Source organism: Cryptotermes secundus, unplaced genomic scaffold (assembly GCF_002891405.2).
Source record: "Cryptotermes secundus unplaced genomic scaffold, Csec_1.0 scaffold751, whole genome shotgun sequence".
NCBI classification, from domain to species: domain Eukaryota; kingdom Metazoa; phylum Arthropoda; class Insecta; order Blattodea; family Kalotermitidae; genus Cryptotermes; species Cryptotermes secundus.
This window is the reverse complement of record NW_019728504.1, coordinates 459078-481494: the sequence shown is the minus strand read 5'-3', so window position 1 is coordinate 481494 and position 22417 is coordinate 459078. Positions and strand designations below refer to the sequence as shown.

The 22417-nt window shown below is 40.5% G+C and overlaps 1 protein-coding gene across 1 annotated transcript in view; it reads left to right on the top strand.

Annotated features, from left to right (window-relative positions):
- Positions 1-5846: 5846 nt before the first annotated feature.
- The window catches only part of LOC111865254, a gene marked incomplete at its 3' end in the record, with an annotated part of 437166 nt that continues 420595 nt past the window's right edge, over positions 5847-22417 (top strand). The window contains exon 1 of the mRNA XM_023853149.2: positions 5847-6845. Within this exon, the coding sequence (XP_023708917.1) occupies positions 6722-6845 (124 nt within the window). The remainder of the gene's footprint in view (positions 6846-22417) is intronic.

Sequence of the window (22417 nt, the reverse complement as noted above, 5' to 3'; positions counted from 1 at the left end):
CAACGAATAATTTTTGATACGCCATTTTCTATGCGGTCCGTGTCGTATCAGAGCAAACGAGGTGATTAGTTCTTCCCAAAATTTCTTGTTTTTATAATTTTCGACTTTTGCGTCAAAATACTATGAGCTTAAATGAGTGCATAAACATAAGGAAGCTGTATTCTCGAGGCACTAACGCTTTCTCTAAAAAGTTTAATGCTTTCTTATACATGATAATCAAATTTGTCTTCCCCTTCTGCTGTTTGTTTTCGATGTCATGGATGTATATTTTTCCAGCTGCCTGAAATAATGCAGTGTGATATTTTGGTACATCTGCTGAGAATTCTCGGTAGATATGTTGTGTGAGTCCCTCACATGATGAATCTCACTCCCTTAGAACTTGTTTACAGTCCAATGGACCTGAACATCAGTTTACTTTCAATTCTGCTCATATTCCCTAAGAGCCCTAGTTTTTAGCTAGAGAACATTTTCTCATAAGAGTTGTCCTCAGTCTTTCTTATATTTTCAGGGACCAGCTTCCTATCTGCCTCACGATGTACAAACAACAATTTCGTTATCATGTTGTGACATGGATGGTTTCTTATTTAACGACGCTCTTAATGTCGATAATATATAGCGTTGATGTTAGGATGTTCAATGAATGTGGAATGAGTGAGAATTGACAGAGGAAACGGAAGTACTCGAAGAAAATCCGCCTAGGCCACCGTTCACTCCAAATCCATGACCTACCCTGCGGTCAAACGGGCCGTCGCTGTAGGAAGCCGGAAATCAAGTGCTTGAGCTTGAGGATCTTCAGTAAATGTCCGGGTGTTACACTCGTATGTAGTACTTCCTCGTAGATATACAGAGTGGCCAGAAAGTCAGTTAACTAGTTTGTAAAATGTACAATAAAATACGTTACTTTTTACTTGCTTACTGAATTTACAAATATATTTCGAAGTGAGTTCCTCCATGTTCAAGGCACAAGTCACAACACTGTGATACTGTTGTACATGTTGACTGGCAGATTTAAGGCTGGGGCCACATGAGCGCACAAAATGCGTCCGTTGTAACGCACGTCGTGATGTCCATTGTAGAAACAAACAAGAGAGGCGAATGCTACTCTTTCTTCTGGCTCCATTGCATACAAAAACTACGCACCGCATTCTGCAACTGTGTGGTGTCCTCAGCAACGTCCGTCATAAAATACTTTCGTTCCAACGGACGTACTTCGTGTGCTCGTGTGGCCCCAGCCTAAGCTTTAACATTCCCATTAATACGAGAGAATATTTTAGGTTAACTGGCTTCTGACCAATCCGAATATAAAACAACAGGGAACGACGGATAGATCGTCTGCATCTTAATGAAATCGACAAGCCCGTTATTAAGATATTTGTTCAAACTGTAAGCCACGTACTTGAACAAGAATTATCACACAATATGAACGAAATGGATACATCTACCCTGAGGATGGAGACGGATGAGATCTCTGAAACGCTGGTTTTGAATTCGGCATTGACACCGCTGATCGCCTGAAAATGTTTTAAAATTTAAAGTTTAATAATTATAAATCATCACTCTATACCGTCACACAAACTTGTCTGGCAATATCCAGTGCTCTTAAGAAAGATACAGCATTATAAAATTACAATAATTATTGTACCAATTCATATTAACCGATTTAAAATAGATACTTTCATCAGTCGTTGCCTGGTAACGTATTTCAGTGATGGAGATTCTTCAGCTTGCGTACTCACCGTCTTCGTTGGATGGTGTCTGCCTCGCAGCTGCGAGTAACTCTTAACTAACTCGCTTGTCCCGCTGGTCCTCTTTATATAGCCTCAGGTATGACCACATTGGAAACACGGCCTTTAACAGCTCCACTATTACCGCGTGCATATTCGTGTCGGCGATAGAGTTTATCGAGCCGTTACCTAGCAAAGGGCAATTAATCATGTCACAATATTTTTTTGTTTTTGTTTTTGTGTATCAAAATTCTGGGAGGAGAAAAACAGGCTTTTAAATTCTGTTAAGTATTTATAGATCTGTTTTTCTTAATAATGCCAGTCTAGTATATGTTCATATAGAATGAAATTTATCCAATTGAACAGATTATTTGTTTAAAATCTTTAGGACGAATTTATGCGTTTTAATGAATTTTATTTCCGCATTTTCCCTTTTGTGTAGCAGCAAAGCTTTGTGTGCTTATGTTGCATTAAGGGTCGCTCCCTCTTAATGGCAATATTACCAAGCTCGACGCGGCTCTGTACAGCGACATGCTGTGTGTACGTCCGTTGGCAACCTTAATCAATTCCAATTAGCTGAGTCACACTCGCGATTTCATACCGAGACGAAAGACGGTGGAGCTTAGAAGGCAGCGCTGCGTCTCGGCTAAACGCATTATGCATTATAGCCAACGTCAGCCACAAGCACTCAACGATGCGAAGCGGCGATAAGCCAGGGCTACCCCGAGCAGTAAAAGGATTCATTATACTCGTAATCTGTGACAGTTCTTGTCCAATATCTTTAGCAATTTTCCAAGTATTAACACAAGAAGTCTTGATGATGTTGGGTTCGTTTTTGAAGATGAACATTCATGATTGGGCATCAGATCACCTTTCAAGCTTGAAACTTAATATTCGTAAATGCTGACACTCTTTTTTTTTTAATGTTGGTGGGGTGGGACTAAGTCCCTTATACTGCGGCCACTTCTGGCCTATTGTACCAGCCCCAGATGATAGGTGAGGGTGATTGTGGAGCAATTGGTGGAATGAAGATTGGCAGGGGAAACCGAAGTACTCGGAGAAAACCTGCCCCAGCTCCACTTTGTCCACCGCAAATCCCACTTGACCAGAGCCGGGATCGAACCCGTACTGACACTCTTAATTATAGCTAAGAAACACAGAATCAGAACAATATTCGACAAGGTGTATAAAATTTTGTTTCATACAATTATGTCATAGCAAATTATACACTAGATTAGTATTCAAAAGGTGCCGAGTTCGATCCCCATTGCTGATATTAAAGAACTGTACATATTGAGTATTGAGTATAGATGGGGTGGGTTTCCCCATGCACTTAGACCAGTTATTGGTCCATCCTGCGTCCCCCTTTTCAATTTCTACTGTCTCCATACCCTACCGGTACTGGTGCTCGCTATTAGCCCCTTTCTGCCAGCGAGGTTCCAACCTTCTACTGGCAGCGGTATCTAATAGTCCCTTTCTGTCAGTTAGGTCCCCCCCTCCTCTGGCAGTGGTACCTAATACTTCCCCATCAACCGGAGGCATTGGAAACTACTTTGGGCGGGAAACATTTTGCCAAATTTAGCTCAGAGGTCTCCTAGAGACATGAGGTTCTTTTACGAAAATCTACGACACGGGACCCACGGCTTAAAGTCCCTCCCGGAGGACTTGTTCCCTGAATTTTTCCGCCCTTAAAAATTCCACGACCTCCGCCGGGTTTGAACCCGCGTACCTTGAGTCATGAGGTGGGAACGTTACCCCTAGACTACGGAGACCGCTTAACTATATATATAGTAGCATTATCAATTACTTCTGTGTCAGTAAAGTGACTAGTTACATATTGAATGATTGCGGTTTCTAGTCCTGACAACGGAGATTGAATTTTTATCTTAAATGCTAAATCCAGAATGGCTCTGGGACCGATCCTGCAGCTGAACTCGCAGTTATGGCGGCCGGAAGTAAAATGGGCAACTGATATTTTGTGATAAGGATGAGATTACTGTTCCGGAGATATAGGTTCGATTCCAGTCGCTGCCATTAGAAATACGAAAGTAAAGTAACATTACTATACAATTGAAAACTCCTACCAACACTTTTATTTTACAGTGGGCTATAAATAGGCGTAAACGCAATGTTTTTTCAGTTGCTTTGCCTAAGAGGAAAAGTGATCCCCTTCTTTCAGAAGAACGTAAATTATAATGTGAAGGTACACAATGATAGTTTGCCAGAATTACAAGTCTGAAAACAAATTGGACCTGGAAAAATGAGACGGCTGAAGCATTTAGGATAGTAGACTAAATAATGTGGGATTTCTGGGTTTGCGTACATCACCTGTTGTGTGACAGTGAAATATGGGAGGCAGATAGACTCTGGAATATAATTGTAGCTAGGTTGGGAAAGAAGAGAAATATTACAGGATTTTGTTACAGAAACATTTTCGAGAAAGTCCATTTGGAACACCGAGAAGGAAATTGGAAATGGTATTCAGTTGGGTAGTAAGGAAATGCGTTGAAAAGTTGGCAGGATATGCTTTGGAGCATGTTCGATGACGGAGTTTGGTGTTAGAGTCTCTGAAAAGCCGAATTATGCTACTAAATAAAAAATTGTGACAGGTCAGTAGCGTAGTGACACGTTACAAGCCACACGATTTAAGCTGTGTTCCTAGCAGGTATATTACGAGAATTCTACTTCCGGAGAACAAAGAATTCCAGCCAGTCATTGCGATAAAATGGAAGAAGCATTTAACTGACACTTCATCTCTAATAACTGTCGACGATAGAAATGCATAGCTCTTTGTAGGATTGATACTCTCATGGCGGTGGTTGTTAAGACTATCTTCTGAGATACAGTGCAGAGCCAAGCTTTGCTTGCCACTTGCTTTCGCGCTGGTTTCTAGGCGTATTCTTCGACCCTGAAGATGAATACGATATTTTCCTCCGAAACGTCGGTTGACTTTCAACGAACTGCAAGGCGTTATATCCTAAAATATATTACTTTTCATAAAGCTCTTTGTGTCCATGTTCATATGGGTATTTATTTTTGGTGATTAGACACAACGATTGACCTAATCCTTCCAGCCGCGCTATGGCCCTGGGGTCGACTCAGCCTCTAACAGAAATGAGTACCAAGAATATTCTTGGATGTAAAGCGCGGCCGGGGCGTAGGGCTGAGGATCTTACCGCCATCTATGAGCCGATTGTCTAGAAAATGTGGAACCTCAACATCTCACAACCCTATGGGCCTCCACGGCCTGTTACAGGGATAGCTTTACTTTACTTACTTTACTTTTTAAACCCAATGATAATTTCAAGTTTTCGCTAAGTTTGAGTTTCCTTCAGCAGTGGTTCTGGACCATAATACCTTGTAATCAGTGGAAAGTCAATCGACGTTTCAGAGGAACATATCGCCTCCATCGTAAGTGTCAAAGAAGGCCTTGCTTGCTATCTCCTTCCCGTCAGTCTTCTGCTTTCATGACCTCAAAATGGAAGGGACATATTTCTCCGAAACGTCGATTGACTTTCAACGGACTACATTGCCTTATAATAACACAATGAGAGAGCTTTTGAAATGGATTATTTTCCTCAAATCTCCAGAAACACGCATTTCATCATAATTAAAACACTGGGACCGTATGAAAAGTGCTTTGTACTTCTAAGCATTCTATCTCGCGTAACTTGTCTTTACGAACGAAAAACTGCTATCTGAGGTAATCTTGTTCATTCAGTCTGAATTTAACCGTTTACTAAACTCGCAGTCTGATTAATTGTTTGATTAAAGTGACTGCATAATAGGTACTCGGAAAAAAACGCAGTTTTATAAAAAGTGAGAATTTTCCGGTACATTATCGTCGAGCCTGCTTGTTAAAATTGTTATGTTCAAACATTCATAGCGCCTATCTTGTCACATTTTATAAGGCTAGAAGGGTCGGAAGCTCTTTTGAAAGTCCACAACAATCTACTGGCCATCACCACATTCAATGCCGGTGGGTTGGCTGTGTTATACAACTAAAAAAAAGCCATAGCGACTGACTCGGCGGGTTTCGGAAGCGTTCGGTTGAGTTCGTGCACTGGCGGGGTGTCCGAGACAATTGGCGGGCGCACGCCGGTTTCAGGGCCTAGTCAGTGCGTGGTGGGACACCGTCTGTTGTGGAGGTGAATGGGGCCGTGTTTATTGACATCTCAAACGTCGTCATTTCGAAAGGAACTTATCAACAGAGTGGCAGCAGGCATATGAGTGATGAATTCAGTATAACTGTGTACATATTCGTACATTTATTTTACAGAAACTAGTGTTTGAAGCCAAAAGTTGCTCTTTGCGGTTGTGTTCTGTAAATTCGTGTGATACCACACCGATGATTGCTGAAGAGAGACTAACTTATATTATTACTCCTTTTCAGATGTTTCTTGCTCAAAGACGGTTTGTGTTCGAAAACTAAGTTATCTTTCGGTAGTAGTGCCGGATTTTGAATTGTGTGTGAACGTAACTGGATGCTAATGAAACAGCCCATTTCAACTACGGTAGTTCTTTTTGTTTAAAACTTCACTAGTTAAATCAAAATGTACGGTGATTAAGTTACATTCGATCTTCGTTAATTAACATATAGATATAATACACGCAGTTAGGCATGGTTTTGTTTACTAGTGTTTAGAACTGCGGATATTTCTGCATTAGTGATTGCTGTTGATGAATGTTAATTGCGCGTAAAAGTATTCTCGGCGGTTTATAGTGTAATGGAGGTAGCGGTACTGCTGTGGTATTGACATATGCAACATGAGAATAAAATAATGAGTTTGTTCGAACGCCGTTACGTTTTGAAGGTGTACAGTGGTTGGTAGCGACAGATCATGATTCGTGAAGTGCCACTAAACTTGGTTACTGACGAGTGAATGGTTTCTGTTCATTAATATAGCAAAAATTAAAGAAAGACTTTACTATCATGTGATTTTAGTATTACACGAGCATTTTGGTAAAGGGAATCAGTTTTATAACAGTGTTGCAAGATGAGAAGGACAGCAAGTATAAGTGCAAAGTGCGGGTGCCCAGGAAACCAACCTGTGTATCTTCTGATTTTGTTACTGCTTCAAGCAAATTGGACCCTCTCCAAGATCTTGGACGAAGAAACAGGTGAGTGTTACTCTGTATCACTAATTAAGTGCAGTCATTCTTTGCGTTTGAGGAAAACTAAGAGGGGTTTTAAGCTAATCATATAGAGGCAAGTGACACCGAAGTAAGTCAAATGGGGCTGTCCATCTAATGGGGCTAGGCTAGAATAATCTTTCAGCACACAGTACTACCCATAAACACTTATTATTATTAATATTTGTTACGTTTAAAATTGAAATGCCTTCAACATGATGTGCTTTATTAGCATGTATTTTTATATGCTGAAAGCAATGCGCAAAGTTATTTCAGTGTTTGTGAAAAATTAGCGAAATATAACGGAAGTTTATATATTACCAATATTATCAAAACATGACACCAATATATAATACCGATTTAAACAAAAATACAGTATTCCATAATATATGCATTGACCGTCATTTATGCCGTAATTAGCTTTCATAGTTTATCGTACCTAACCATGGACTTGGACGTAACACAAATCCATTCAAGATTTGTTATGGTTCTGTGGAGTATTTTTTTTCTTTGAAATCTTGACGAATGTTTTACGTAGAATTCTTAGCAACGTAGGTGGTAATTATTATTATTATTATTATTATTATTATTATTATCGGCATTTTGCTGCTTAGTAAGCATATAAATACACAAAGATTCGAATTATTATTCAGAATACAGTATAGTGTTATTGTACGAGTGTAAGTATGGTTTTAATATGGTCAAAGATAAGCAACACTCAACTATTTAATAATATCATAGCATTTGCCTTAACCTACCGGTTGAAAATTTGGCACCCATGTTTTGAGCATGGAATGAAAGCACAATATTCGTTCGATTTCCCATGTTTGGAATTCCTCTACGTGGAATTGGCATAGACGTCTGAGTGAAATGCGGTACGCAGTCTCAGAAAACTACAAGTTGCGTTGTTCCTTATGGAACCGTAGAGGAGTACAGAGTAGTTCTTGTGCTGTTTATGAAGTGCAGGATAACACAACTAGAAACGGTTACTTTCCATATATTTTACTTTCCAATATTATTATAATATGTGCAATGAGGAGCGTTTGAAGGGTGCAGGGTGTGAGCAATTCGTCTGGAAAACGTTGAGGTCCATCGGCAGTAGTGGACACAACTGTGGAGCCTGCAAGTTCCGTATAAGACGTGTGATTTGTTAAATAGGGCAATAACTGTTAGCGTCTCAAGAATGGATCTATGGAATGATTCATTTGTTCCATATTTTTACAACCCGTTTTCTTTCCGTTATGTTTATGATAATGTAACGATTAGAAATATGTCACAAGATATCGGTAATCCTTGATCAAATGGGGAAGTTTGCTGCTACGTCTCATTTTTTAAAATATTTTAAATTTTATGCAGTGAGGAATAATTAATTGNACCAATGCTGTTAGATCTCCCATGGACATTGCAGTAAATTCGTTTTGTTGCCGCAAGCTGTTGTCATGTAGTTCATATTCTGTAATTCTCCCCCCCCCCCTTTGGCGCTACAGCCCCAATTTGGGTCTTGGCCTACCTCCATGAAACTCTCCGTTTCACTTAGGTTTACTAGAACTCCCTGAGCGGGTGGTCAGCTCGTCGCAAGGCCTCTACGCGTACACAAGCACAGAAAAATGCACACACATTAGCAAACACTAAACATCCATTCCCTGAGTGGGATTCGAACCCAGTTTCTTTTTTAAAAAAAATGTAGCCATTTATGGAACCCGAAAATACATTTCCGTATACATAAAAGCTGGGCAGTGGTAGCTATCCTAAGTCAGACGAATCAAATCCACAAATGTTTACATAATTTCTGTAATAGCCCTTTTTAAACTTATCCTTCCATATATGCTTAGTGCTACCAAGTTTACCATCAAGATTTCACACAAAATTGTGCAAGTATTTCTCATTTCTCGTGCCACCTGCCGTACTTGATAACCGTACAATAGTTGCAGTCACATGGAAAGCATCCTGCCTCAAGATCCATTGAGAAGCACGGAAACTCTGTTCATTATATTAGAAGACTGAAACCAGAAGCAATGGAACCAATATTCAGCAAACTTTGCACGAATAGAAACCATCTCTTTGCGCAATCTCCTGGTATGATTATTATTACTTATGTTCTCTTACTTCGTGTTCTGAAGGTCACGGGTTCGAGTATCAGCCCTGAAGACCGATTATCATGGTCAAGTTAATTCGTAATTGTCCTCGTGCCTTCCATGCAACTTAATATTAGAATACTATCTTATGATTTGATACCGCTTGCTTTTAATGATCATGTATCACAAAATGGCTGCATAGTCCACAGTGCTAATAACGCCAGTGCCATGCTTCTGCACCGGACGCCATTTTCTGCCAGTTCCATCCACTTCCCATTCTCACTTCTCTATAAAGTAGGCCGCACACTGGTATGCGTCAAGACACGATGTCTGTGACATGACGCAAAGACAGTAGCACAGTTGAAATGAATGAGATTATGAAAACCCAGCACACCGGTCTTAATCATAATTCTGACGTCATTTTCATGCTGACCAATCACGAATGAAGCAAGACTGCTTCTTCTGTCTCATGTCTTGATGCTTGTCCTGACGCAGTTGGTGTGCGCCCGACCTTAGGTTACTTCTTTGGATTGGTCAATTATAAGCGGACTCTGATTCGAATCCGTGTAACTAATGCAGTTGATAATGCGTCGTTAAATATAGAGTAAGACAAAAAAACATGCAACTAGGGCGTTCATGCTTACATCATATCTGTATATGAACCGTTTTGGGATAAAATAATCAGAAAGCCGTTAGTGAAATCTGTGCTAAATGCCTTTTGAACAGCGTTGAAAAGAAGATGGAGTCTGTTGCATATATATTCGTGGTGATGCTGAGTCTCTATGTCAGTACACAGTACTGTGTTAGTGTAAAAGTAAACAGAGCTACGACGGAACTGTAGCTAGCTTGTTCAGTTTGTGTTAGTATGAAATGGTCAACTTTGTCACACATGTGTATGAGAGCATGTCGCAGAAACGTCGGAACATCTGTCATTTTATATACGCAAGTGTTTCGCTTGTAGCATGTTGTTATTGGCATGTGAAGCGTTTCCTCAGATACAGGCTCTTTGTGATGCATTACTGAAGTACGGGTTAATTTGCAGGCTGAGTTTATTTCTCATATTTTTAATTCAGTACTTTATTGCTGCTATGTTTATAAATACGGCGATGGATTTCATGATTAAAAATAGTGATTAGGATTGTATATGGTAAGGTAAAAAAATAAAACTATCCCTGTAACAGACCGCGAAGGCCCATAGGGATGTGAGATGTTGAGGTTTCCACATTTTCTAGACAATCGGCTCATAGATGGCGGTGAGGATGTCAGCCTTACGCGCCTGCCTCGCTTCACCCCCAAGAAGATTCCTGGTACTCATTTCTGTTAGAGGCTGAGTCGATCCCAGCGCCATAGTGCGGCTAGAAGGATTAAGTAAATTGAAAAAAAAACCCACCAAATCTGGACTCGAACCCGCGAACTTCCGGCATGTAGCATAGTGCCTCAACCAACGACGCTATCACGTATATATAATACGAAGCGTAATTTGAGGGGTTCACTTAATTGGAACCATTGAACTAAGGATTTATTCGCAGCGTTTCGTAACATGATATTAAATCACGGAATGTCAGGATTTAATGTATATCGTTCTACAAAATTATATTTAAANCCGCTTCTTTGTAACTTGTTATGTGTGTGTGCCGCAGATTAAGATAAAGTACTGATTTGAAGTTATATTCAGAAGTGGATCAGCAATAAGCAACTAAAAGTGTGTGAAACATAATTAAATATAGATTTTAATTGTGCTTGGATAGTATGTGTTCTTTCTTCATTCTTTGAGTTGTGGCCCGTCAAGGCTCTGGGATAAGAGGACTCAAGCTCTACCGGACCAACAAAACCCACATCCTCAATAAATTAATCCAAAGATCAAAAAACCCTGAGATTTAGCGCAAGAAAGAACAGCGAGAGCGACCAACGTGTGCGGGCGAGGTGAAAGAGCAATTAATAAGAACAAGGTAGGTGAAGGTGTTAAATATAAAAAAAGTGAGAAATGGGAAAAGGAGGCCGGAGCGGTTAGAGAATACACACCTGATGATGGCCATTTAGGGCCGAAACATGTAGTGTGGAGAAAGGGAAGAAGAAAGAACTACAATTAAATTGTTGCACTTAAGACGGAGTTTGTCTCATATATATTATATCGTTCTACTCCGGTTCTCAACCGGAGTTACCGACATGCCGTGGCAGACCTGGCTGAGGATGTTTGTGTTGGGATAGTACCTTAAATAAGTCACATCCACTTTGCTTCACCCCTCTTTCAATTAATCTTTCAAGACCATCCTATCATTCCGCCCCATATAATGTATAGCGGAATCACTGTCGTTAATAATATCAGGAATCGATCAGAACTTTTAACAGTGTAGAGCGCCTGGATTTCGAAGAACATGTTGATTGTGAACGGTTCATTGGGAGAAATGCAGGGGGATTCAGTCTCAGCTTACGGTAACAATACGCAGACGTGGAGACTGGAGCAGTGGCCCCCCAGTCTACGCCCCCCTGGCGAGGAATGAGCATGACACCATGTGAAAAATATGACTTGATATGAAATGCAGCTGAAATACTCAACCTTCCCTCCCTTCCGGAAAGACTGATCAGAATTATCAATATAAATACTAAAGAAAACAGGAACCGGGGTAGAGTATTCGGTATAGCTAGTGGCTACGGGCTGGACGACGGAGGGGTCAGAGTTCGAGTTCCGGTAGGGTCAAAAGTTTTCCCTTCTCCATGTTGTCCAGGTCGGAGATGGGGTCCACCCAGCCTCCTGTCCGATGGGTACCGGAGCCTGTACCCCGTGAATGAAGTGGCCGGGGCGTGAAGCTAGCCACTCATATCCAACTAGTGCTGAGGTGAAGAAAACGTGGACCTATACATTCACTCCCCCATATGTCTTCGTGGCGTAATGCTTAATTAGTTAAGCACAGGGACAATTGTACCTTTTTTACCTTTACTAAAGAAAACAGAACAGATTTCTGTTATTCGACATTATCCATCGCGAAACAAAAAGCATCTTACAGCAATTTTATTTAATTTTTAATTTTACTCACATTTTTCTTACGGAGCGCTAGAGCCGCTGTACAGCAATTATTTTCTCTGTTTTCAGATAGTGAATTTTATTAAAGCATATTTAATATCCTCTCTGTGTTACTACAAAGTTAATCAGGCTCACATTTTTATTTCGAGCGTTATTTAAGGAGCCTTGAACGATTTTACGTTATCCTTCAGATGTTACTGTTTTCGAGAATTTATCAAGGGAAACAGGAGTACTTGAAGCAAATCTACTCTTCTCCACTTCGTTCACCACAAATCCAACATCATCTGCCCTGGGATATAACCCGAACCACCGGTTTGGGAAGCCAGCGACTAACTGCCTGAGCTATATCACAGCCCTGTATTAACAGAAAATGGTTATCTTCACCCAGAAGTACTGAAATTTTAATATCTATTACCGTTTATATGTTAACACAAAACCATATATAGTATCATACAGTAACTCACGGTACAGAATTAAATATTAAAGTGTATTGGGACTGCAGTTTTCCTATTATTTCAACATCCGTTTCTATGAAGCTTAGAAACAATAAGATAAGATGTAAAGTTGTCCTTGTGCTTAACTAATTTAGCACTATGCCATTAAGGCATATGGGGGAGTGGACGAATAGATCCACATTTTCTTTACCTCGGCACTAGCTGGAGGTGAGTGGTCAGCTTCACGTCCCGGCCGCTTTATTCCCGGGGAAAGAGCCCACGGTACCCATTGGATAGGAGGCTGGGTGGGCTCCGGAGTCGGTATGGACGACGTTGAGAAAATTCTTGATCGTACCGGGAATCGAACTCCGTCAGTCGTCCAGCCCGTAGCCAGTCGCTATACCTACTGCGCTGTTCAGGCTCCTAACTTAGAAACAATACAGTATTGGTTCCAGAGTCTCGTGCGCGAATACGGAAAACTAAACTTATGCACACTTCTGTACACGGAGGAGCTGAAGTGATTATTTGTTTCTGCCCAGCACATCGATAGGTACAAGCGTGGAATGCCGCTTGCTCTGTTTAAAGCGTGAACCAAGAGGGTGATTTGCTGTTCTCCTTATGATTGCTTTACCGTGAATGTTTTGTGCTTCTTGGTTCTGAGTGCATTTAGGAACGGTCTCATATTTCCGAACAAAGAGTAAAACTTGTTTGCTGTGCACTTCCCATACTTCCCCATCTGTAACATTAGCAGTTCTAACAGCACAAGAACAGAAAAATACCTCAGATTTGCCCGCCACTTTGTCATTAATTGATAAAAATGCTGAAGCTATCTTTGTAAGATGCCGTGGAGGCCCATATGGTTGTGAGACGTCGAGGTTTCTACATTTTCTACACAATCTGTTCACAGATAGCCATTCTGCAGTAAAAGGCAGTTTGAAAGATACTGCATAGTGAGGAGTTTCATAATTTGTAAATTTCACCAAACATTATTATGTGAAAGAAGGATGAGATAAATGGCGCATGTAAGACGCATGGGGGAGAGGAGAAATGCCTGTAAAATTTTAGTTGGAAAACGTGAAGATGGGAGAGTATTTGGTAGGTCTTGGTTAGTTCTCTCGTAATGTTAGAGTAAATCATAAAGAAATATTTTGTGAAGATGTTAATTTTTCGGCTTAAGATAGGGTTTGCTTAATGTCTGTTGTGAACACTAGTGGAAGCTCTGGTGTCATACAAGGCAGTTAATTTTGCGAATGGCGAATGTTAGTTTCTCAAGAAGAATTATACTTTGGCGTTAATTAAGGAAGTTTTCACGAAGGCAAATGGAAGTTAGGATAGACTTCTTACCGAACTTGTTGCTGGTTTCGTAGCGCCACTGTGTAGCCGGAAGAGTTGTGGCGTGTTCAGATATTTCTTGTCAGAGCTTTCTCCCACCGACTGCTTTTAGCTACTGTCAGTATACATACTGGATCAAACGTATTTTGCTTATTAGGTCAGTAAAAGAGTCTTATTATTATTCTTATTTTACTTAACGTCACTTAGAAATGAAAACCAATCATCTAAGCACCGAGGGATGTACTGAAGTTGTAATACTTACTTACTTACTTACTTACTTACTTACTTACTCACTCATGGAGCTCAGCCTTTCTGGAGGAGCCGCCAATTCAGCAGCTACTCAAGAATTTCCCAGCATTTTATGGAACCCGAAGGTTCATAACCGTGTTCACGAGAGCCTTCCACTGGTCCCTATCCTGAGCCAAATCTATGCAATCCATACCATCCCATCCTACCTCCCTAACATCCATTCTATTATTGTGGACCCATCTACGCCTTGGTTTCCCAGTGGTCTCTTTCTTTCTGGCTTTCCCACCAATATCCTATATGCATTCCTCGTCTCCCCCATTCGTGCTACATGAACTGCCCACCTCATCCTCCTTGACTTGATCACTCTAATTATACTTGGAGAAGAGTACAAGTTATGAAGCTCCTCATTATGCAGTTTTCTCCAACCTCCTGTCACTTCATCTCTCTTCGGTCCAAATATTCTCCTCAACAAACTGTTCTCAGACACCCTCAGTCCATGTTCCTCCCTTAATGTCAGAGACAAAGTTTCACACCCATAGAGAACCACAGGCAAAATTATGGTTTTGTATATTCTAATTTTATGTTTTTGGGCAGCAGACGAGAAGACAAAAGGTTCTGGACTGAAAGTTGTAATACTTCTGACTTATAATGGGAAGACCCGCATTTCGAATCTCGACCGAAACACCGACTACCGTGTCTAAGGTTCTTCGTGGTTTTGTATAGCTGCTCCAGACTTGAATAGTACCGTCAGTTGGCACCACAACTGCTGAATCAAGGTTCGACACAGGTGAATTAATGTAGCATATAAGATTTGAGAGCCTGTGACTGTAGCCGAGCCGTCTAAGGCATGAACTTTCTTCGACCTCTAGGAAGTCTGTATCGTGGGTTCGAATCCCACACAAAGCATGGATGTTTGGTGTGTGTATGCGTTTATTCTGTTTTTTTTTTCCTGTGTTTAGGTAAAAGTCTTGCCACGAGCTGATCACCCGTCCAAGGAGTCCTACCGTTTGTAAAAATTATGAATCAAACTGAGAAATCAGCCCTATGCTCCAAAGTTGGAGCGAAAAGGAAGAAAAAAAAAAGATTTGAGAGCAGATATAGAAGACGCCCGAAAATCTGCAAGATGGCCCCTCTCACAAATACTCACTGACTCATTCCTTTCATTGAGTCGACCCTGTCACTGTCAGTCAGTAATTTCTGTTACTCATTGTCAGTGACCCATTACTATACATAACGGCCACTGTGCTACTGTTGTTCATTGTCACCAAGTCTGTCTTCTGTGTACTCTGTCCTCTTATCCTTTCGTGTATCTCACTCAGCAAATGACCCACCGTTCTCACTCACTCACTCACTCACTCACTCACTCACTCACTCATGCGTGCTCTTTTAGCGTATAATCTTGTAAAATACATAATTGTGAATTTCAGCTGCTCTTTATGAAGAAATGGTGAGAACGAGTCGTTATGTACTGTTCTCTCTGATGTGGGTTGGCCTGCCTGAGAGCCCTCCACCGATGTCACATCCGAATATATGCCTCGAGCGTGTTGTCCTCTTTGTAGAACTTCTGTGCACAATCACTTGTTGTGGACCGTCCGGAACGCGTTGTGACCAACCGACCGCCTGTGACTATTCATTGCTGTTCGCTATTCAGCTGCATCTGGCTTTGTTAACTCGTGTCTGTCCAGTTGCCGCTCATAATGACGAATGAATGTCCCGATATTTAGTCGTCACATTTCAGGTTTCCACACATGTAGTGCAGCATACAAATTTAGGAGAATAATTATTCTTCTATGAATAAAATATATATAGACCTAATTATACTGGACGTCCTAGAGCCACTGTATGCCAGCAATAATAAAAACGCTCATAATAAATTGGACAAACATGCTTCTTTTCTATTGCATGCCAAGCTGGAAAAAAAATCTTTCTGCGCTTCGTAAAGTTAATTTTGTTTTGTGTATTTAAGCTGCGGATTGTTTATATTGAGGCACAAGACTGTCTATTGGAAATTTAAATTTAATCAAACTCTTTCTGCCGTTAGGATGAAGCGTCATTATGAGTTTCACCCACACTGTATAGGAATATTCATTGTCAAATCATTTAGCAACCTCCGGGGCTGACTTATTAGCCCTCCTGCTGCTGAATCTGTTGGAAATGTCGTTAAAAAACAGATATAATTTACTTCATGGATTCGTTATTACAGAGGATCTGTTACTACAGTTTGTAAGTAAACTTGAAGGTAAAATTGTCCCTGTGCCTAGTTAATTAAGCACTACGCAACGAATATATGTGGGGAAGTGAAGGTACACCTCCACCATTCTCGACCTCGCAGCTAGTTGGAGGTGAGTGGTCAGCTTCACGCCCCGAACGCTAAAACCCCTGGTACCCATTGTACGCATTGGGTAGGAGGTTGGGTGGGTTCCAGAGCAGATCTGGACGCTGTGAATAGAAAAAAAAAATCCTTTCCTCTGTCGGAAATCGAACCCCGGCTGTCCAGCCCGTATCCTGTCACTATACCCACTGATATATCCTGGCTCTATTTTTAGAAACTAAAACTTAGAGAAAATTCGACAGTCTATTGAATTAATATAGGAGATAATTTTCTGGCAAGGAAATGATATTCCAAGAAGACATTGTTTTGTTTCGGGACATCTGAACAACACTGCTCTGTTAAAGCAATCAATGTAATTATTTCGTTTTATTTCGCCATTTTTTTCCGATAGTTCATATATATATAGAAGAAAGTAAAACGTGAAACAGTAAGCCTATATATCCTGCTTTGTGTTCCGCTCTTCGCCTGTTAGAATGCCAATCGATAGGCAGGTTAGAATCACGCGAACTTCTCTGGGTGTACTGACGTCCTGAAGGAAGAATTGCGGACTATGACATTAAACATCTATGTAATTCTTCCAGATAAACAATTATTTCGCTCTTAACTGTTCCATACTATATAAACTTTGAAGTTAACAACGCCGATAATTTAAAGAACGAAAAGGAATAGATAGGACGGAAGAGGAAGGCGGAGAGAAGAAATGAGAAAAAAAAAAAACATATTCTAGCAGAGCATTGTGCAGAAAATTGTGGAAATTAGTGGCGCCGACGCCCAAACCCTGAGCATTTTTTACGCCCAATATAAAACACTTCGCTGTACCGAACATAGTACGTAGTGTAGTAATTATAGAAAGCATTACATTGGATGTGTTTCCTGATCGTACTCTTTAAATGTCTGTGTGTCTCCCATGATTTTCTTATTTAGTCTTTCTTTCAGGCACAAAGGGCAGAAATATCTCATAAATGAACGGTTATGAAGCAGTTCTAAAAACACGGGCATTTGAATGTGCTGCCATCTAACGTCAAAACTTCCCGTACCATTGTAGTTAGAATTATGGCTGTAGGAATTGCTGGATTATATAACGGAAGCAAGCAACGTTTTCTGTCACTGCTTGGCAACTTTTTCTTCAAAAAAAATTATTTTTTTATTGCTAGTGGGGTAGGACTAAGTCCCTTGTACTGCGGCCACTTCTGGCCTATTTTACCAGCCCCAGATGATAGGTGAGGGTGATTGTGGAGCAATTGGTGGGATGAAGATTGTAAGGGGAAACCGAAGTACTCGGAGAAAACCTTCCCCAACGCCCACAAATCCCACTTGACCAGAACCGGGACTTTCTTCAAATAAAATATCAACCGGAAATTCATTCCGATATGTAAAGTTGATAAGAAAACGGTTCATTTGGAGACTGCCGACATGTTTTATTTCTGCTTCAACAAAAATAAGAATAGAGTTATTTTGCGAACTTCTGAGGTGGAAGTGTCAACAGTGAATATGAAATAGTAGAAGATGTTTGAACAATGTGTAATTTTCTATCGCCTTTTTCGTGTGTAATGATAAATGACAAGGAAATCACGCGCATAATATTATTCCGTTTAAAACTGGCAACATATTTTTGCATCCACTTGAGTTGAAGGTTATAATCCATAACTAAAAGGTTCATCAAATTTTGTATGAAGTAGATTTTTCGGGTATTAAGAATTACATGTATACCCGAGAAATATGTAAACATTTGATTCCTTGCAACATTTTAGATTTTTACCACTGAAGGTAGGCGGTAGCGTAGTTGGTTGAGGGACTATGCTACAAGCGGGAAGGTCGCGGGTTCGAGTCCCGATGACGTCGTTGGATTTTTTAATTTTCCTAATCCTTCCAGCCGCCCTATGGCCCTGGGGTCGACTCAGTCTCTGACAGAAATGAGTACCAGGAATTAATTAAATAGTTTTCCTAGGGAGTAAAGCGCGGCCGGCGCGTAAGGCTGACAACCTTACCGCCATCTTTGAGCCGATTGTCTAGATAATGTGGGACCCTCACCGTCTCACAACCCAATGGGCCTCCACAGTCTGTTACAGGGATAGCTTTACTTTTACCACTCTAACTATGAAGAATGCTGTGTTCAGGGATATGACATTGTAGTTTTGTAGACGAAGCCCTCTGCTTACTTTGGCTTACTCCTAGGCCCTGAAAATAGATGCGGTACGTTCCTCCGAAACTTTCATAAACTTCTGCCAGAGTACACGTGTCACATTCCGGAAGATAATCTTCTTCGTCTGGTATCTTGTCGGCGAGTTTTCCACGTAGTGAAATTTAAATTGTATTCATAAAAGTACTTAAGTTGCTACTTTGTTTTTTGATCTGTTCCAGTTTAGAATTAATTACAAAATAACGAACCTTTTAGCTAGTCAGTGATAATTCCATCATAAAACTAATAACGTCGTAAATCACAAAATACAGAAGAACGCCAAAAGATGAAATACCTGTAGGCCAGTAACAGGTCCAGTTATTAATTCATAACCATTGTACCTCTGTCCTAGCAGCTGAGAAGGAAACATCCAATGCAAATTAAACATCTTTAATTTATTTTTTCCCACAGAAATTCGTATATTGAATAATTAACTGTTTTTCAAAATATGAGTGGAGTGTTCTGGTGATGTAGGCCCAAAGTTGTAGCTACGTTGATGACAGTTTTTATGCCTTTATTGCTGTACCGGTGTTCTGATGCGTAGCGACCAACTGGAACACGAGAGGAAGTGCTGAAATCAACGACAAAATATTTGTATTTATACGCTCTAGTTCTTAGAAAAATTAAGATTTTTTTTTATGAAATAATGATACCGCATCTTTATATCGCAAGGCCGGAAGTGAAGGAGTATCGTCATCGGTTAATGGGCGGATCTATGACAAAAACAACTCCAGCAGAAAAATTATTCACGCCCCTTTTGTCAGTTTATTGGTAAAGGAGTTCCAGTTGGTTTGACTTGTAGCGTACCAAGCCAATTATATATGCAATACATTGCATTGTTTCTGCAGCTTTCACATTTTTATGCCTCTACGGAACCAATGATTGGTAAAGATAAATTAAAAACTGCTTGGCAGTAGGAACGAAGCAGTCGTGAGTAAGGTTCGCTGTAGATATGAAAGTCTGTAGATATTTTAACGTAAACTTCACATCCGTATCAGTTATTACTCCTTCTACATCCAGTGGATGTAGTTCACTTTTTATCTATAGAGTGTACTGTTTCAGAAATGAAGGAGGCTAGGATTTTAGGGGTACTCAGTTCCGGCTACATGACCCGCGTGTTAGGTTTCACAAAAACCATTTTAATTTGTTAAAACATTTTACGTGAATTGTTTGGACTTTATTAAAACTATAAAGGGTTTGAAATCCCGTTTATATCGTTTTTAACTGCTCTTCATACTCCATGTTTCTTGTATGAAAATATTTTCTTCAGAAATGAATTACTTGCAGTGCTTAGATTTTTAATCCATGTTGAAGTCTGAGAGAGCAAAGAAAATATTAATCAGAATGTCAGTTCTTCAATTCTGAAAAGCGTGTGCCGTTTATATGGACCCATTCTGTATGAAGAAATATGTGTGTGTGATGTTAACTGCGTACTCGGTTTTCTCGCTTTTACTGAAAGTCATAAACGGACAAATTACTTGTTTAATATCTATTGCTTATTATTGCTTGTGTGCAAGAGTCCTTTACGTTTACGCGTGGAATATGTGTTGCGTATTCAGCTACTCACCGAGCAGTCTGATGTAGCGGTAATGCTGTAGTTTGTATTCGGAAGGTACTCGGTAGGGACACCAGTTATCATGATATTTATCATGGTATTCTTCAGTCTACTCAGGCAAATTCCGGGATAATACCTCATTATGCCAGGACCACTTCCTTCCGAATGCTCTACAAAATTTTATTGGGTGTCGTCCTACCATTCGATGTTATACAGTCCGAGATACTCACTCCGTGAGTTAAGTCCGCAAGCGAACTATACCGACCGAGCGACCGCCGCTTGTCGGCGAAGTTTAGTTAGTTATTTAGATAGGGTGGGTTTCCCCATGCACCGCGACCAGTTTTATCTATTGTGCTTCCCTCTATGATATTCTACCAGTCTCTTTACCCTACCGATAAATGGTGCGTACCATCAGTCCCGCCGAGCAAGCGAGTTCGGCCACTTGCTTAGCGGTGTCTATAATGCTTCCCCATCTATCAGAGGCCTTAGAGACTATTGTTGGGCGGGAAACGTCCTGGAATTTGGCTCAGTGATCCCCTTTGGGGATATGAGGTTCTTTCACGTGCCGTAAAGTTACGACACGGGACACAGCTTAAAGTCCCTCCCGGAGGACTTGTTCCCTGAAATGTTCCGCCCTTAAAAATTCGACGACCCCCGCCGGGTATTTGAACCCGCGTACCACGAGTCATGAGGTGGGAACGTTACCTCTAGACTACAGAGACCGCTTGTCGGCGAAGTTTAGTACCAACTTTCGCGGATAGAGGGTGTTGCGTGGTCAGCACGACGAATCCCCATGGCCGTTAATTTCGGTTTTCTAGACCCAAGCCTCTATTTCGTTGAAATAGCTCCTCAGTTATAATCACGAGGCTCAGTGAACCCCGTTCCAGACCCACTACTTCTCAGAAAAAATCTGGTAGCGCCGGGAATCTAACCCGGACATCTGGATCTGTAGCCAGGAACGCTGACCGCTAGACCACAGAGGCGGTTACAGCATCATGAAAGAAGCCACAGAAATTATTCAGCTGTGTTGTTCTATTACGAATTAGTTGTGCACTCAACGGGATATTTGCTACCGTTCACGATAATCAGTGGCGGGCCGGTTCCTCCTGCTGAGTGTAACACAGGGCAGCATCTCATTTGGTTATACATTCTCAGTCCTCCTCTACATGAGCTCATCTTTTGTTGTGATCACTAATATACGTATCCTTTTGACAGCTGCATCAAATACAAGTAACGAAGCTTGACAGTTCACTTTCAGGATACGAAATTTGGTTCTTTTCCCTCAGTTTCCTTGCCAGGATAAATGTAATTAATATTTTTCATGCCAAGATTTTCAACAGAAAGACATTCTGTCTTATAATTCTATAGTTAACTTGCTAATAGCTTCGAATGACATGTCATTTTTAACTACCCACAGAATCCAGGATACGATTTTCACTGATAATTCCGGACACCAGAGACAGACAGTTAAAGGAACCGATGGGAAAGTGATTTAACATTCGTAGCACGGATTGTTGGAAATGGCGTTTGTTTTGTATATCTGCAAAGTAAGAATAAGAACCTGTATGCAAAAGTCTTGATACCAAGGCAGTCACATTAAAAGCGTACATACATTTGGGTGGAAAAGCTGAGGGAGTCTGCCACAAACCATTGGTTCCAGTTGGGGATTCAAATATAACCCAGAATACAGTATCGTAATGGCGTCAAAAAGACCGCGAATAAAGTGATGCATGTTTTTAAGTTAGAATGATGTTTCTGCAAGGGTGCTGTAGGAAGGGAAACTTTCCAAATACGTTAGGAATTAACGAAATGCAGTTCTCCACCGGAGTTTATTCAGAATGTACTTCTGTTATTAAGAGAAGAGGAAACAACAATTAAATAACAACGTTAATGGTATTATTCATGGTGAATGTGACCGTGGTCGTTGCGGAGATAGTACAAAACAATAAAAATAATGCCGAAGGTAATTACTGTAATAACAACAAAGCAATAATAATAATAATAATAATAATAATAATAATAAGTGACCTTGATTTTTGTACAAACTATGACGTTGACCATTTGAAGAGATTCGCTCAAGGCTAGTTAAGAAATTCTAAATATGTGAGATAATTTCTTCTTCTTAATAATTTTATTTTGTAATACTGTCACGTGTAGGCCTATATATGTAACTGTTAGACGGGGTTTGGAATGGTTTGGATTTACTAACCACTTATACACACCACTCTGAACTGCAGGCAATTATAACACTATTGTTGATTTCCACAATACAAATCATTAGGCCACGCTAAGTCTTCTCAGTCTTCACTATCCGTATCACTGAAGTCTTCAAATCACACGCTAACTTTCAAGTGACTCGTTGCTATCTCTTATCAATCATCT